General features: G+C 38.9%; 1 protein-coding gene across 4 annotated transcripts in view; it reads right to left on the bottom strand.

Annotated features, from left to right (window-relative positions):
• Positions 1–18577, bottom strand: part of Psd3 (pleckstrin and Sec7 domain containing 3) — a 536277-nt gene that overhangs the window by 176517 nt on the left and 341183 nt on the right. For all 4 annotated transcript variants that reach the window (XM_085680348.2, XM_085680349.2, XM_085680350.2 and 1 more), the window contains one exon: positions 9182–9271. In XM_085680348.2, coding sequence (XP_085536474.2) covers positions 9182–9271 — 90 coding nt within the window. The remainder of the gene's footprint in view (positions 1–9181; positions 9272–18577) is intronic.

Below are 18577 nucleotides of genomic sequence, written 5' to 3'. Positions count from 1 at the left end.
TCCTCATACTGGGTTGCCTTGCCCAGCCTTCATTCAAGGGAAGGAGCTTAATCTTACAACAACTTTATATGCCATGTTTTGTTGACATCCATGGGAAGCCTGCCCGTTTCTGCACAGAAAAGGAGGGGAGTTGAGGAAGGAAGGGAAACTATAATCAGGATATAAAATAAATAATATATTTTTAAATGCAATGCTTAAATCAAGATGTTCGTAGAGATGAAGACAGGATGGTTACCAGAGATGTCACACACAATGAAGAATGGAGCTTCTTTTGTAGGAGTTGAAGATCTGAATTAAATCAGGTTGGAGAGATTTAGCACTAACACTGACTCAGAAAGCAACACCATAAACTATTCCTCTTTTCAAAGTTATGAAAAACCAGAGAGGCAGTGAGTTTCCCTCATGGGCCTGTGATCACATGGCCAACATCATTCCAGATTTGAGTGGAAGGTGGGAAGAGAAGGAAGGAAAACAAACACTGGTGAGAGGCAAAAACAAAACCCTGGAAAGACTATGAATAAAATGTCCACCATCAAAGAAAAGAGAAATGTACGCCCAGTGAAAGACCCCTTGGCTTCCTGCCACAAAGTCTCCCTTTTCTCTCTAGGTCTCATATCCAGCTTCTGAAATGTGTCAGTTAGTTATGCTGGTTTCAGTCTTTTAGATCTTACATAGACACATTTAGAAGGCTTAATAAAAACACCTGCCCAAAAATCATGCTATATTTTTAAAAGGTGGGCAGAAGTATTCTACAACTTTTTATGCAGATGTATATATATATACACACACACACACACATTTTAAAAATGACTGGATAAAAAGTAAGATTAAACCCAAAGCAGGACCCACAGAAGAATTCTTCTTTTATAGAGGGTCTATGAAACACTCAGTTATGCACAGCTATGACATTTAAACAAAGGAAGATGTCACGGCATCATTCCTCAGTTTGTGAGTGCAGCTGAGCTCCCGAGATCCATTCGCTGTGGTCAAAGAGAGATGTCTTGCAGGACAATACTGTGAGAGTTTCAGAGTTTCATGAAATGTCATATTTCTTGGATTATAGATGTGGAATTTTCAGAAATATAAAAATATGGAAATAGATTTTTATACTTTCATGTGTAATTCTACAAAGTTCTAACAGTCAGTGTGAAGGTGGCCCAAAAAATCATCTCTGCATATAGCCACCCTAGTCTTTTATAAAATAGTATATCTCTGCCCAATAAATGTTCACAAACTTTTTGATATTTCTGTTTTTCTACTTTGATCTAAAATAAAAACCTGACTTCATGCTACACTGACCTGAATAAACACATTGTAAATAATAATTAACAGAGAAAGCATTCATGTGGAGGGGCTGTTTGAATGTATCACACACTGCTACCCACTGGTATTTTGAGTCTTGCTCCCAATCAAAAATATCTTGTGTTCTAGCTCCACAGAATCCATCATTATTTTCTTTCAAAAGACAACTCAATTCTGCACATAGAACGTGGTTTCCCAGATTGTTTCTCTTTGTTCCAAAAGCCCTCAGCACTTTATATGTAACACACACACACACACACACACACACACACACACACACTCATACACACACACTATATTATATATTATACTGTCTATAACATATTACAGATACTGTATATACACATGCACACACTTCTTGTGCTTAGTTAATCCAATCCTTCTCTAGATGCTGTTGATAAAGGTCTTGGTAGATAGAATTCAGGTTGCTAAGAAGCTGATCTCTCTTAGTACAGGAAATTTACCCTGAATTATCCAAGTTGAGCCACTGTAATCATGTAAGTCCTTCACAATATAACTGACAACAGTCACTCAATATGAGCCAAAAGTGGAAACCAGAGGTAGGATGAGGCAGAAAGTGGTGGGTAGGGAGGTCACCAGACAGGTATGAAAAGTGGGATGACATGGCTCATCACTGTTGGCTTTCAAGATAGAGGGGGAAAGAATGGTCAACTCTGCAAACTGAGAAGACTCCTGACAAAACACCAGAAAGGCCTACAACCACATGAGGCCCAATTGTGTAAACTGTTTGGATGGATTTGGAAATGAATCAGCTTTAGTGCTTCTACAAAGAAATATTGTCCTGCTTAAAACTTGGTTTGTGGCAGCTGTTGTTTGTTTTTCGCCATCATAAACTGATTTCGTCCACTCACGAACTTCAAATAACAAAGTCAGCATGCAGAGCCCTGATCTCTGCATCAGTAGGTAGTCCATTCTTTTTCACTTCTGTCTCCTGGAGGAACTACCATACTTCATCTGCAGACGGCATCTGAATGGTTTATATGGGAACTACTGTTAACAAACTTGCTTCAAGGAGTCTTTGTACTCTCTTTTGAAGCAAAGCAACTGTACAGGCTATGTTTACATTGGGATCCAACTGCCAGGCTTTCTCCAGTGTTCACTGCTTTATACATTGCCATTTGAATAAGAATATTTTTTGCTGCTCTCTTTTCTTCCCTTATCTCCAGGGATTTTAACGGATGGTCAGACATTGGTATCCAACGGGATAACATGTTTCATTCTTCTTGGAAAGCCTTGAAGATGTGGAAATCCTTGTGACTAAGGGATAGTGGAGAGCAACAGAATGAATGTGTCAGTTTGACAAATGGGACACTGGAGAGGAAGGCTGGCCTTAAGAGACTTCCTTCACAGTTTTTCCCTGAGAACTAGCTTTCATGGTACTAAGAGCTATCAAGAAAGGGTATGCAAACAATATTCCTACCCAACTACGACACCTATGAACTCAGAGACCAAGAGTGCAATAGTGGCACACACACCTGGGTAGTAACCAACAATTCTAACTGAATCCAAGGCCTGCTCAACAAGAGGGAGTCCATGCCTGACACTGGAAACCTAGCCAACTATCCAGATCTAGTGAAGTCATGGAATTTGGAGGCAAATCTACAACTGCCATTTTACTAACCCAGCATAATCCCTAAGTACATTCTAAATATTTATTTTAAATCCACAGATAAGTGTAGCTCTCACCCCTCATCAAGTAAACATCTCATTCCAACAGAATGAGCCCACTACAGAAAATTACAACCAACTGAAAAGCATAGAACAGGATGCAAAATGGTGCCCATTCTCAACTGCCTTATCTCCAACACAGTTCCCACACCTAAGACTCAGGATATTATTGCAGAAGAGTATGTAGAAGGATTGTAAGTCAGAAAACCAAGAAATCTGCTGTCAGATTGTGTCTCCTAGAAATGTCAGAAAGGCTACAGAAATCTCATCAACACAGCTGCCTAAATAAGATGAGCAATGGTGACACCAATGGTGTGGGAGAATTGTCTGTTATCTGTCAATCATGTTTTAAATGAACGCTGATTGGCCAGGAAGGAAGTATAAGCGGGAAAACCAGACAGGATGTAGAAATGATGCAATGAGAACAGGAGAATTCTGGTAAGGAGGAAGCTGATTCCTCCCACTCCTGCCCAGATCATCGAAGCAGCAGGATGTGATCTGCCCCACTAAAAAAGGTACTGAGCCACATGGCAAACATAGATCAGAATAATGGGTTAATATAAGCTACAAGAGTTAACAAGAAACCTGACCTAATGGGCCAATCAGTTTTATAACTTATAGAGTCCTCTGTGTGATTTTCTTTTGGAGTTAAATGGCTGTGGCGACCTGGGCAGGACAGAGAAACCCCAAAAAACAAGCCAGCCCTTCATGTTACACATCAATAAAAATATTAAGATGTTAAGGGAAAAAGCTATAAGGACCTCTAACTACAGACAAATGAGTAATGCTGAGGAGGAATATTCTTCCCAGAGAAGGGCCCTCCACTTGGCTAGCCAATGCCAAGTAGTCAGCCCTGTCATATGCATACATGGAACAATATGAACTCTCTGAGAAGGCTGTATTTATAATTTAGCAATACACACACACACACGCACTACCACCACCACCACCAACAACAACACAAAAAAAACAAGTAAAGAAAAAACATGAATAAGAGAGAAAAGGAGCATATAAGGGAAGGTTTAGAGGGGTGAAAGAGGAGATAAGAACTGTAATTTCATCATTATTAAAAATGACTTCCTTGAAAGGTATGCACTAATATGGCTTTTTATGTTTCTGAGAAAGCAACAGTTTAGGGAAAGGGGGGATGGGAAGAAAGAAAATAATCTACCTATGCAAAGTTTGACGGAAGAATGAAAACTTAAAATCAGCAGATAACAGTCAATCCTTGTCATCTGTATGGTGTGGGTTCCAAGAGCCACTGTGACAATCAAGCACTATATGTGCAATATTGCAGCACTTCTCCATGACCACCACATATTCTCTTGCATATTTCAAAATCTCTGATTCCTAATAATAATGAATGTAATACAAATGATATAGAAATAATTGTTATACTACGGAGAGACGAGTAAGAGTAAAGTCTGTATATGTTCAGGGCAAATTCAAGTTCCTACCAAATACTGTTAGTCTAATGCTGGTTTAATGTGCAAAGCTGGCTATAATTACCTACAGGAATCCAGCACGGACAGAGAATGAACGCTGCAGGATGATCTCAGGTAAAGAAATGATTTATTCTGTGTTAGCTTATTTTCTGATTGAAGCTGATTTCTTTAAATGCTATAAATCTTTATAAACTAGTTGGACAGTTTTTCCAAATCCATTTCACACTCCAATCTCCTAATGAAACTAAACAAACATGGCATAACATTTCTGATGATTCATTAAGTACACCCATTACTTTGGAATGCTAGAATATACCCACTCTCTGATAGGCTACTCAAAACCCAAAGGTTCTATTTAGAGACCTACTACGTTCAAAGGTTCTACTTTCATTTTACATAGTTATCAAATTACTTCTTGCTAGCAACACATAACTGACACACATGCTTATTTTAACTTAATTTTTCTAATTCATTTCTAATATTCTCTAAAAGTAATTGATCTTCATAGCTTGGTGTATAACTGTAATCTCAGCCCTTGAGTTACACAGTATTTCTAAATTTGAGTTTTACCCAGGCTACACAGAGCTGAAGGCCAGAGTGACCTGTTTAAAAGTGAGACCCTGCCTCAGAAAAATCTATTTCTAAAAAATAATTTCAACTTAAAAGTTAAGAACCTAAATAATGTCATTTGGCTTGTCTTTAAAGATGTGATTGGAGTGGCTAATATTTTGTCAATGAGACTCTGGCTCCACGATGTGCTTAGGCCAGTCTCCAGTGTCAAGTACCTGCATTTAAACAGTGTTTATGAAACCAATGAAAAGGTAACAGGGCCAGGGCTGGAGATGCAGCTCAGGGAGTAGAGTGATTGCCTGGTATCAAGGGGAGGAATGGAGAGGGGAGTGGAGAAAAAGAGGGAGAGAGAGGGAGAAAGGGAGAGGGAGAGAGGGAGAGAAGAGGAGGGAAAAAGGGAAGCAAGACAGAAGAAATGAGGGAGGAGGGAGGAAGCAAGGCAGGAAAGACAGAGGGAGGAAGAGATGATTAAAAGGATTAACTTTGTTGCTTGTTCTCATATTTTTGAGTCGATTTCATACAACTGATCTGTACACAGTAAAGTTATTACTAAAGCCATTAAACAAAGTGTTTTCCTTTGTGAGCTATTTTTATTGTAGCTACAAATTCCTCTAAATGAAAATGTGTTCCACTGTTCCTTAGTGAGTAAGCATGATGTCACATTATTTTGCTGTGTAGCTCTATAATCGTGGATAAGAAGCCTGCAGACAGAGCCATGCCCATGTTACAGGCCTCCCAGGCTCCTCTGGGGAAATCATAAGCAAAAAGGTTGAAAGCTGCAGTGAGACTGACTTTGAGTCAAGTCTCCATGATAAGTTAGAGGGCAATGCTGCAAAATTTTAAGAATGCTCAAACACCACCATTCAAAATTTTGTGGAGTCAATGGAGTATGAAGTCAGGTAATGTTTCTTTGTGGTCAAATAAAATATTGAATATGCCTGGGAATTGTTAATATTCCATTACAATACCCTTAATGATTACTACTACCCCCACTGAAACTTTTCTTTTTGGTTACCTCTGTGTGCCCTTTAAACTGCACCTGTCTTTCCTACCCTTCTAATGAACTTCTTTTGGGGAGGGTTTTGCTGTTGTTTCCATTTAATACAAACACTATGTGTAATTCCAGTCACTTTAAAGGATCACCTTCATCAGCACCGTTCTTCATTCGCGACATGAACCGTACAAAAGGCACCACCATTATCTTGACTTCCAGACTTCCATGGAGAAGGTAGGAACAGAAACACACTTTTCATCTCACAACTCAGCTTGATTTGCCATACTGGGAAAAAGGCAGCAAGAGCCTGTATTTTGAGCCACGGCCTTTAATGCTTTTCTCTTTGGAAGCTCACTAACATAGCTTTTCTTTTCAAAGGCTCTCCTTATACGAGGATAAGCATCTAAGCCTTTTCCTCCATAGATACTGTTGCTACCAGGTTTACATGACCTTCTCTTTGAGAGCTCACCTACTCCAGGCAACAGTGGATGCTCTTTTTATAGCTGCACTTAAATACCACCCATAAGTTCCTATTTCCAACTACATACTCCGAATATAACTCAGATCAAGTCTTTTTGAGAATTCGCTTCTGGCTTTTCATTTATAAAAAGTTTAGACCTGTTTCAGACTGAGGCCCCTTCTTCCTCTCCTCCAGTCTTCAGGGCACAATCTTTTGAGAATGCTGCTATAAAAAGAACATCTTTCTTAGGTTTAGATCTGAACATTTGCTGGCTCTGTTATTTGTGCATGCTTCTTTCTCTAAACCAGCAGTCCAAGAGGAAAACAAACAGTAAGAGATATGATTTGAGTTTACAAAGACAACAAGAGTGTAAAGAACACCCCAGCACTGCACTGAATGGATCCTTAAAGGACACCTACTATGTTCCAATTCCTTTTGAGCCAAGCCATATCCTGCTTCAAACACATCACATGGTAAAGTTTGCACACATCAGAAACTGAGAACACACTTGGGGTGCAGGAGGGGAAGGACAAGGAAGAGGCTGGGCAGTAGGTATTGCATGGTTCATGAGTCCACAGGAAAAAATATAGCAACTGCAGGCACAGGGCATATGTTTTATTTTACAACTATAGAGATTAAGATGAAAAGAAGTAAAATGAGCATTAGCCCCCCACCCCAAGATGCTATTACTAGTGACATCACCTGCAATACTCAGACACACTTGCACAGCTGCACCAGGAAGCTTTAAGCATGACAAATGGTCCACATGGCTTCTTAACCCCTCTGTTCACTCTAAGAGGCAGATGCCATTGGAAGCTGAGCAGTTATATGACCCGCACCATCTTGCTCTCCGGATTCTTCTAAACTGTTTATCTCAAACTCTGCCAAGAAGCCTTCTGGTGCATTCAGTTTTGTAAATCAGATTATTGAGAAGACAGATTTTTGTTTGCTTGTTTGTGTGTGTGTTTTGTTCTGTTTTTCAAGATAGGGTTTCTCTGTGTAGCCCTGGCTGCCCTGAACTCCTAGAGATTCACCTATCTCTGCCTGCCAAGTGCTAGGATTAAAGGTGTGCTCCACCACACCCAGCGAGAATTTCATTTTTACTACTTGTTTCTCTTCAACACCATTTGGTTAGAACACAGTAAGAAAGGCTTGGGGGATCTGAGAAAACAATCCAGCAACAGAATGCAACAAGAGGCCCCAAGTAATATCACATAGGTGTCCCTCATCACTGTTGACCCTGGCATCTAGGCCAGCACTCTTCACTGGACAGCAGGTTTGTGCCACCTCCTCACTCTGTGCTCCCTCCCAGCAATATCCTCTAAAAGAATAAAAGGTCCATCTTGCTGTTCAGCTTTCAATTCTCAAATAATCCCCAATGTATTTTTGTTCTAAAGACTGAATTTATGTCTATATAACTCACAAATATATAAAGGAACATTTAAACCCATTTAAATATACACTTAAATCCATTTAAGAAGGAAAATCAGAAAAGTAGGGTATACTAAACCTCTATTGTGTTTCTGTTAAGTTAATATAGTTTGTTATAAGTCCATGACTTTCTATTTTTTAATATTGCTAGTTATATCTGAGCTATGTTACATGATATTCAATACTCTGAAAGAAGGGTAAAGAACAGTAAATTTTCATTAAAGCCAATTTTAATATGATGCCTAACCTGATTGAATATAGAGAACTGTCTCCCTCTTTTCTTTTAGTAAACCTGCTCATTATTTTTGATTAAAACTTCAGTTTTTGAGATAGTTGTAGAAAAGCTTGGAGTCATAAGAAATAATGGATTCCTTGTACCTATATATGATCCCATTCAATGTAAAATTTATAAGTGAATAATATAACATCACAAGTAACAAGATTAACAAAATCTGGTCTCACCCTTTCTTGATATGTTACACAGAACTGGTGATGTGGCTTGGCAGTACAGCCCTAGCTAAGTATGCACATTATAAACAGACTAAAGGTTACATAAACTATAATGAAGGACACCTGTCTACAAGGACACTTCCATCCTAGGGCATGAATCAAATGCGTCACCATTCTTAGACAATTTTCCTAAAGAAAGCTATGTGCACCAAGTCTGAAAGACCAGGAACAAACAGGGATCTGTAAAACTCGCATTCTCAACATACACATCTTATACCCTACTTCTAAAATATTCATGCTCCACAGCAATTATAATTTCATATTTAATCAAATACTTTTTATTAATAATTCTGAGAAATCTATGAATGCCAAAGCTGATTTTGTCTCTTCGAAAACAATTTGATGAAAACATGATGAATGTAACAATAAAAATGCCAACTGCAAATAATTCACTCACTTCACAGCCACTTGGGATTTAATCTATTTCAAGAGGCAGATGAGTGGACCTGTGGCTGAGAATGAACACTGTTATACGTGTCTACAGAACTCTGCAAATGCTTGTTTCTGAAATAACTATACCCTTGAAGCACAAAACCCACTAACTAGTGGTGTCGGCACTAGTCCACATCCCCTTGTTCTCTCTGCACTACTTACTGTGGGACACAGTCTTAGGAAGTACTCCCTAAGAAACTTGGTAATCTGAGCAGCAAACTCAAAGCTCAATAGAAATACCACTAAGAAAGACCTAAATAAAAAGCTTAAACACTCAAGCAATCACTAGCCTAAGTTCACAGTAACATAAACACAAGCCTGTTTGAAAACCAACAGTCCTAGGCTTACTTTCAGAAGATCCTTGGAGAAATCCACACCTTCATTCACTCCTTGGAGATTTGTGATGAACTCTTGGCAGGTCATCTTCTTTCCAATATTCTAGAACAAAGGAAAATATAATTTATAATTATAATAATAAAGAATTAAGACTAATTCTTTAAAATGTGGGTAAGTAGAGTTAGTAAGTGACCTTGTTTTGAACACATGTATGTGTGCGCGTGTATGTATTTGTGTGTGATAATAAAACTTTAACATAAAAAGACAAATGGCTCATTATGTTTTTAAAATTGTTGTACTGTATAAATCATAAATTTATGTTAAATCTTAATTTTAACCCAAACAAAATTCTGCAAAATGATGCAGCTCAGAAAATGCCATTTCTGAGCTGAATTAAAAGGTTTCTATTTCTTTACATTTAAGTACACTGAAGGTCCTCAGATTTATTCACTTTGAAGCTAACAGATTATCTTATCAGCAGAGGAAATGACTCTCAAGTAAGATAAGCAGGAATTCATGCTTACGATAATAGGAGGAGCCAGAATGTTAACACTATTTGAATTGCTGGAGCTGCAGCTCACACAAACTGAACAGGGGCAAATGACACTTGTGCATTGTAGTAGGCTGCTTTTTATAGTGAACCTCTAAGCCTAAGGAAAGGGGGTCTCTGATAATGTACACAGAGTATCTTCCCCTTCCATCCAGAGAGAGGCATAACATCCATCTTCCAATGCACTAAGCAAAACCTCAGTACGGCTCCAAAGTCACTGTCTTCCAAAGATGCTCACTTGAGAAATAAATGGTGAAGAGACAGAAGAACCAAAAGTGCTCTGGCACATGCAGGGGAAGGATGCAGACCACAGAGAGGCAAGCAGCGTCTCTGGCAGTATGCAAGGCAGGCGAACAAAAGGTGCAGAAACATTCATGTCTGTATACAACAGCTTTACAGGGATGCTTCCCAAAGCTATCTCATTGCCTCATAAATAGCAGCAGTGTGATCCGAACCACAGCAGTCAAAATGACTCAGCACATGCTCCAGAGACAAAGAGTACAGGTACTCACTGATAGTCTGACAGCAGCATGAAAGTACACAGAACCCCAGCTTCCAGGACACACCCTTTTCTTCACAGTAACTGCCTCACCTTGCCTGCATTCACTCTAGAAGCTCGCCCACCCAGGCTATCTAAATATTTAGAGTGGAAGAGCTAAAACTGTTTTGTCAAAACCCTTGCCTCTTCCATCAGCAAGAAGGTATGAATTTCATAGGAATGACTGGATGAACAGCTTGACACTAAGAACAAGCCTTGCCAATCAACTTATTCAGTAGTTATTGCCAATGAATTAAGTCTTCATTTCTTAAGTTTTGATGATTTCTTATTTAAAGCACAGGAAGGAATTTTAATTTTAAAATGTGCTTTGAAATGGTGCACGAAAAATGACAAATTTCAATTTCATGCTCCTTTCTTAGGTCAACCAAGGTATCTCTAGGTATGATGAAATCATTTCAACAAGTTGGCAAGACCGTTTTACGTTTCAAGAACATAAGAAACAGCAATGAATAATCATGAAGCAATTACCTCTTTTAAAAGGCTTTGCTTTTAATAAAAAAATTCTAAAGACTCAGTATACTCACTCATCACACAAATATTTTAATGACTAAGAAATTCAAAATTTTTTGAATCTGAACATTATTTTGCTTATAATAAACTGTTAATTACCAAGTATAAATTATTGTAAAATATACCTAACATGTGATAACATATTTCATTTCAATTTGTAGTTTTTATTGCAAATAAAAATTATGATCCAAGAAAATTCTAAGTATAATAACCTAACACAAGTAAACTTCTATAGAAAATTAGAATTAAACTATAAATTCAAGGAGAAATATAAAATAAAACAGTGTTTCATCGGTGGATTTGGGCAAAGTAAGGTGGGAACTTTCTAGAAAGCATTCAACTAAGATGATTGATATTCATAAAGTTTTTAAGGAAATCTCAAAGTTACCAAGACTTTGGAAGAAGTTTGTTGACGCTTTCATGAAGATGCTGAGGAGTTTAAGATTTCAATGAAGTGCTAAGAATAATAACAGAAGTAAAATTAGAATGACCCCAAAAGACAGGGCTGATTTGTTATAATCAGGACAAAATCACTGGAACAAGTGCTGTGGGAACTCCTTCAGTCAATAGTCTTTAAGATACTGGCCCACGTTGGGTGCCACTCTGTTGTTGATTATAATAAGATAGTCTCACACTAGCCCAGAATTCTTTATTTAGGGATAGACTCATAGATCAGCAGTACTCTGCATGAGTAGGGAACAGGAACTAAATCCAGCAGCCAAGGGACCACACATGCTTTTACATCTGTATATGTAATACATGTGACCATGCTTGTTTCCTTCTTGGCAAAACTGGTTTTTGGGCAAAGAGCTGCTCACGCCCCAACCACTGACAAACTGCACGGAGTCTAGACTAAATAAGCAGGATACAACAAAAAAGACTGCCAAACCTTGCCAAGACCGGGTAAGACAGTTTTGAAAATTTTCCTGCCTCTGAAAATGGTTGGTCAGTTACTCTAGGTCTTTGGCAAAGTTGGTTGCTCCAATGTTACAAATGAGACTTTGGGTGATTGCCCAGGTATCCAGTTGTCTCTGTTATTTGTTGCACATTTTGGAAATTGCTTGACTGTGCTTCCTGTTTACACAAGTAATATTATTTCCCTTCTCAGGTCTTTGGTGAGGTTGAAGACTAGATAGTCATGGTCACTTTCCTCTCATGACTTAGCCAAGCCATTTCTAATACAAGACAGATTCCTCAGGATAATTTAACTATTGAAACATTTAGTATATGTTTTTTGCTTGATATTGTTTATGCTGACTATAATTATAACTTTTATACTTATAATAATACATATACAATAAGTTTTGTATTAGGTTAGAACTCTTTTATTTTGACAAAATGGAGAGGTTATTTGCTTTGGTTGTATTAACATATACTATTCATAAAGAATATTAATTTTCTTGTGATCTCTCCATATTTGGCTTTGTCTGTACTCTGTTCATCATATTTTAATAAAACACTGATTGGACAGGCAGGCAGTATAGGCGGGAAAGCCAGACAGGAAGTAGGGTGGAGCAAAGAGGCTGGGAGTATTCTGGAAAGCAGGAAGCTCCCTCTGTCATTCCTGTCCAGACCACTGAAGACGCAACATGTAAGCTGACAGCTGAAAAAGGTACAAAGCCATAAGGCTAACATAGATGAAAATAATGGGTTAATATAAGCTATAAGAGTTAACAAGAAACCTAAGCTAATGGGTCAATCAGTTTATAATATTATGGAGTCCTGTGTGGGATTTTTCCTTGGGAGTTGCCGGCTGTGGGGTACCGGGCTGGACAGAAACCCCAGCAAGTCGGCCCTCATGTTACATATGGCACCCAGACGTGGATAACTGGATCCACAGAAAGCCTGAGAAAACTTGGGAAAGAATAGAGTAAAGCATGTTTTCTTGGTGGCAGCAATTTCTTGGGTCTGCTCTGCTTGCTAGAGGGAAGCAAGTGCTCTCATCTAAGAGAGGCTTCCTGACTCAGCTTTAGCTGCAAAACCCTGCAGCTCTTTTAAGAGGTCCTGCCATGAACACTTAAACGGTGTCGATGAAAAGCTGAACGCATGGTTTTCGGTTTTCAGCAGTAGCAGGAAAAAAGTCACGCTGTTTTAAAATGCTGGCTTTCTGGGCCGCCCTGCCAGGGCAAACTCTGACTCTTTTAGGCAGGCAGTCCGACTGAGTGTGGTTTGTGAGCAGAATGCTACAGCTTGCTTGCTGGCAGGGACCTTGAAGCGCCACAGAGTTGTGGCAAGAAAAATGGCTCCAGCGGTACCTCTGCCATGAGGCTGGAAAGCTAAGGAATGGGCTGGATTCAGCTATCAAAGCCATGGCTCTAATATTCTCTTTAACAACTCATGTAGTCAGAAAAAGAGAGATATACAGTAAAGAGAGATTCAAAGAAGAAGAAAACCTCTAAATGGTTTACAGTGTGTTAAAAATATATGCAGGCTAAAAGTTAAAGTTCTTAAAGTAAAAAAGGAAGAAAGTAGTTGGGTGTGGTGGTACACACCTTTAATCCCAACCCTTGGGAGGCAGAGGTAAATTGACCTCTGTGAATTCAAGGTGTGGTAATACACACCTTTAATCCCAATGCCTGGGAGGCAGAGGTAGGTTGACCTCTTGTGACTTCAAGGGACAGAGGTAGATTGACCCCTGTGACTTCAAGGTGTGATAGCACACACCTTTAATCCCAATGCCTGGGAGGCAGAGACAGACAGATTTCTGTGAGTTCAAGATGTGGTAGCACACGCCTTTAATCCCAGCACTGGGGAGGCAGAGACAGATGGATCTCTGTGAGTTCAAGGACAGCCTGGTCTACAGAGTTATTCCAGGACAAAGATAGACACAGAGCCTGTCTCAAAAAGTAAAAGTAAAAATAGAAGAAATAGAGGTTAAAATAAAGATGGAAAATATACAGAGAATCTTGATACTGTATGTTATTATGCTCTCTTTGAATTGTTTGAATGCTGAGGAAAGAGCAACAACTGCTAAAAGATATTTGCTTATAAATGCTGCTGAATTAATCCAAGATAGATATTTTGAAAATACCTTGACTTCAAAATTAAAGTCAAAAGGTATGCTACTTTGGAGAAGAGATTTTGCTTTTGTTTCCACAGAAAATGAGAAGCTGTGGATTCATTCTGAGTTAAGAAAAATCAGGTTCGAAAAAGGAAGACCACCTGAGAAATCTCTGATAGGAACAGATGGCCCAGATGACAGAGTTCTACATCCAGAACAGATTCAAGACTGCTGCCTGAGATGATCAAGACTCACAGGATACTCTAGTCAGGACTTGATTATAACTCTAAATTTTCTTTAGGTCCCTATAAGATCATCAGCGCCCCCAACCAGCAGGAAGTAGCCTGAAATACTACGCCCATATTACCAACAAATGGACTATGGGTATTTTCCTTTGTTTAAAAAAAAAAAAGAGGGAAATGGTGTGGGAGAATTGTCTGTATTCTGTCCATCATATTTTAATAAAATGCTGATTGGCCAAGCAGGCAGTATAGGCGGGAAAGCCAGACAGGTAGTAGGGGTGGAACAAAAAGACTGGGAGTATTCTGGAAAGCAGGAAGTTTCCTCTGTCACTCCTGCGCAGACCACCGAAGAGGCAGGATGTAATCTGCCCAGCTAAGAAAGGTACTGAGCCTTGTGGCTAACATAAATAAGGATAATGGGGTAACATAAGTTATAAGAGCTAATAAGTAGCCTGACCTAATGGGCCAATCAGCTTATAACTTATAGAGATCTCTGTGTGGTTGATTTTTTTCTGGGACTTGCCGGCTGTAGGGTACCAGGTAGGACATAAACCCCAACAAGCCGGCCCTCATGTTACAGTATTAACATACACTATTCATAAAGAATATTAATTTTCTTGTGATATCTCTCCATATTTGGTTCATCCTGTTTCCACAGGGAGTCTGAGACGTACCACTCTCCCATTTTCTTTATGTCTGTGATATGCTTCACAACTTCAGCCATGCAATGAGCTTTCCAGCACAGAGAGAGCTTTGTTTACTAACAACTTACTAGAAGTCTACTCAGAGTTTATACTTCGGAGTTTCAGTAGCTTATGGCTTTGTTGTTCATTTCACCTAAATTACCTATTGACATACACCTATTGATAGTATTTCTACAAAGTCCATCAATACTCCTTCTTACTGCATTTTGTAATGCGAGTCTTCTCTCTTTTATGGATTGAAATGTCACTGATAGCGGGCTGGAGAAATGGCTCAGCAGTAAATAACAGTGACTATTCTCCCAAAGGACCTTGATCCAATTCCCAGCGTCCACATGGCAGCACACAACTGTCTGTAAATCCAGTCCCATGGGATGTGATACCCTCACACAGACACATATGAAGGCCAAATGCCAATGCACATAAAATAAAAACAAATCATTTCTTTTAAAGAGGGAAAAAGTCACTGATATTATAGAATAAACCTATGAGTCCACTATATTTTATTGTTCTTCTACTCTGTAACTCTGCTGTATATTTCCTTAGTCTCACTGATTTACAAGTGTTTTTAATAGGTTAGATGGCTGATTTGCACTCATTCTTCCTTGCCAAATGATCCTTATAACAAATTCACCATATAGCACTGCTAACGCTGTGTTCTAAAAGATGTTTAAATTTCTTTTTATCCAAAATTACTTCTCTGTTTCCTTTTTGAGTATCTTCTTTGACCTATTGTTTACTTAGGAGTATATTATTTAATGTCTACAAATTTCCTTCAGTCCTTCCTAATTTCATTCCATTATATAGAGAATATAATTAGTATAGTTTCAATCTTTTTGCATTTATTGGCTTGGTTTTTGCCCTGCTATTTATAAAATTCAATAACATATCAACATTTGCCCCTTATTTTAAAAGCATGGCATGTAGAAACATTCTGGTAAGAATATATAAGGCTGGTCTAGAAGGCTATCAAGCACAGAGGCTTGTCTTTTGTGGGACTTAGATATTCATCTGCTTGGTGTGTGTGTGTGTGTGTGTGTGTGTGTGTGTGTGTGTGTGTGTGTGTGTGTAAAGTAGATTCATTAAGTGAGGAAGCAGTCCAGGAATGGGAAAGGAGGAATATCCCTTTGTGACTTCTATAGCAGTTGTATTACAGTTTGACTATTAAAACGCTGCCGCTAGAGGCAACTCAATCTTCAGCCTTATTCTCGCCTACACGCAAGGTAGGTATATATAGGATAGAGGATGAAAATCCTAGCCTCCTAATCCAAATCAAAGGCCTGTTCTCTCAGAAGCCACCCCACCTCCATTCTGTGACTACCCAGTAAACCACTAAGAGTTGCCTCTGAATAAAAATCATTATCACTCAGAAAATCCCAACGGATTAAGGACTCCCTATAAGAATCTCCTCTCACTTAGAAAATCACAAAAGTTTGGAAGATCTGAATTAAGTGCTTAAAAGTTAAAGACCAAAAGAACAAAAATTTCTCCTAGATCTTTTCTAACACAATGACTACAAAGGTTCTATTCACTTGCCAGGGGCAAAAATAAAAAATAAAAAACCAAATATTATTTATTTTATTACAACATCCCAGGTGCCTATATTGATTCAAAATGTTACAACTTCCTACTGGATTCTTCTATGGCTATATAAAAGTGCCATACTTTGTCTCTGGTAAAAGAATACTATCTTCAAGTCTACTTTGCTGTCAGAAGTAGATGGCTCAATCTCTTACTGATTGGGAGGTGGGGAGGAAAACAGGGAATACTCTCTCATTGTGTATGAGACATACTATTTCTTTGTTGGTCCAATATTATTTCCTCAAAGCTAAAGATTTAAAACTGTTTGGCAGGAACTGCAAGTCCTTCCATTTCTCTTGTACTTCCTACCATTGAGGTGTTTAGTAGTTTTTCCTGAACAAGTCTCTGATATTCAGTGATATCTCAGTCCAGTCATTAGTTGGCCACTGAGCCAAATGAGCAGTGACTCAGAAGCCACATGAACAAGGACAGAGTTGCAATGGCTCCAGGACATGCTGAGACATGCTTTTAATGCTCCACCAGCATCCCATGTTCCCCTGAACTTCCTACCTATGAAGCATCTTAAGGTCAGGCACAAGTTGCAAACCTATATACTTCTCAGGTCTTTCTTTCTTGGGTATTCATGTATGATTTACCTAAATGACCAAAAACAGGTCAGAACTCACCAAAGCTCTATTTGTGTACCACATTCCCTAAGTTTCCCTTCTACATATTTTGAGATGGTGTTTGTCATCACTTGTCACCATCTGAGGCAACAATATTCAACAGCTGCCACAGGCAATTTGTACCGAGTAAGTGCAGAGCCAGGGCAAAGCAAGACAAATCCCAGGAGTGAGCAGCTAGACAATTCATTGACAATGCTCTGGAAATGAGGCTCCGGATCACTGCACATTCGGGCACCAGTAGATATTCATCTTCCGGTTTCTCAAGCACTGGGATTTGCAAGGCAGCTGGTACTGAAGGCTGGTTCTCACAGAGCTAAGCACGGGGATGGAACACCACACAACGCTTGTTTGCACAGCAGTGCTTTCCTTTGTCTTCCCCTGAATCCACTGCAGACGGCTACCAGCCGGGGTTAATTTCCAAAATCCTAAAAATGGTGACTCTCTCTCAGTGTTACGTAAGTTATAGTGAAGAAGAGATCCTGGGGTCCTCACTCTCCCATTCTGGAGGTATTGGAATGTTTTAAGCATTCTCTTAGGGGACTCATGAATAAAATCTTTAAAGACTGCTGGTAAACATGGCAACGCAAGCTTGTAATCCCAGCATGTGGGATAAAAAGTAGACAAGAGGTCATCCTCAGCCATATTGCTAGTTCTTGGCTACCCTGAACCACAGGATACCCTGCCTCAAGTAACAACAAAGGAAATGACTACATCAAGAATGCTTTCTCAGTACACTGTATTTCTACTCTAGTGGAACTGCCACCATTTTAGGAAACTCTGGTATAATACTTCAAAACAGCAGTAAAGTCTGTGGAGTCTTTTTGGTTTAAAAAATGCTTCATTCTAAATCCATATTTATTTAGATTGTTCATTTGGTAGCACCTCTGGTATACTTTAGTGATGGCTACATCATTTCCACCATGATAATAAAGATACCCCTTTACATGCCTATGGACTTTGAAACACGCAGTTGGGAATGACTGGCACACACCTTCAAGTTCAGATATCTTCCTCATCAGAATCAAGTAAACTGCAATGGAAAAAGTATTTTGGGGAAAGTATATTAAATATTATAATCCATCAAAAGGCAATTTGAGTCATATGGGAATATATGCTTAGAAAAATGAAAATGTTACTATTTCTATAAGGGACTAGAGCACCAAGATGTTGGCATATTCAGGGAGTAGAGGACTACAACCAATTCTCTACTACAGTGGAGGGCTGGCTATGCCTTGGATCACACAGTACAGAAGCACAGTGTAATCACAAGTACATTGTGTGTCAATTTCTCTCACCAACAGAGAAAAAAGATAAGTAAGACACATGGCTTTCTCTGTGTAAAGATGCCCAACCACCTCTTGAATATCTGATTAGTTGAAGTTTGTTATCACTGCCCTTTCTTGTCTTTCTCTGGCTTACTGGTAATTCTTCTAAGGGAAAGGCTCAAGTCAGTCCATTATAATTCTGACTGGCACATATTTAGACATTCTCCCTTCAACCAAGTTTCATAAATTTTTTAATGGAAAGTAAAGAGAAAGTACCCTTCATCAAGAAACCTTCCTTCTGGTTCCCATATTTTCTTCACCTTGTTATATAAAGTCACATGAATTTTTAAGTATCATTCAAGCAAATACTGTC

This window comes from Myodes glareolus, chromosome 23 (genome assembly GCF_982192425.1).
Source record: "Myodes glareolus chromosome 23, mMyoGla1.1, whole genome shotgun sequence".
Taxonomy (NCBI): domain Eukaryota; kingdom Metazoa; phylum Chordata; class Mammalia; order Rodentia; family Cricetidae; genus Myodes; species Myodes glareolus.
The sequence above is the reverse complement of the archived record's forward strand: the minus strand, read 5'-3'. Positions and strand labels throughout refer to the sequence as shown.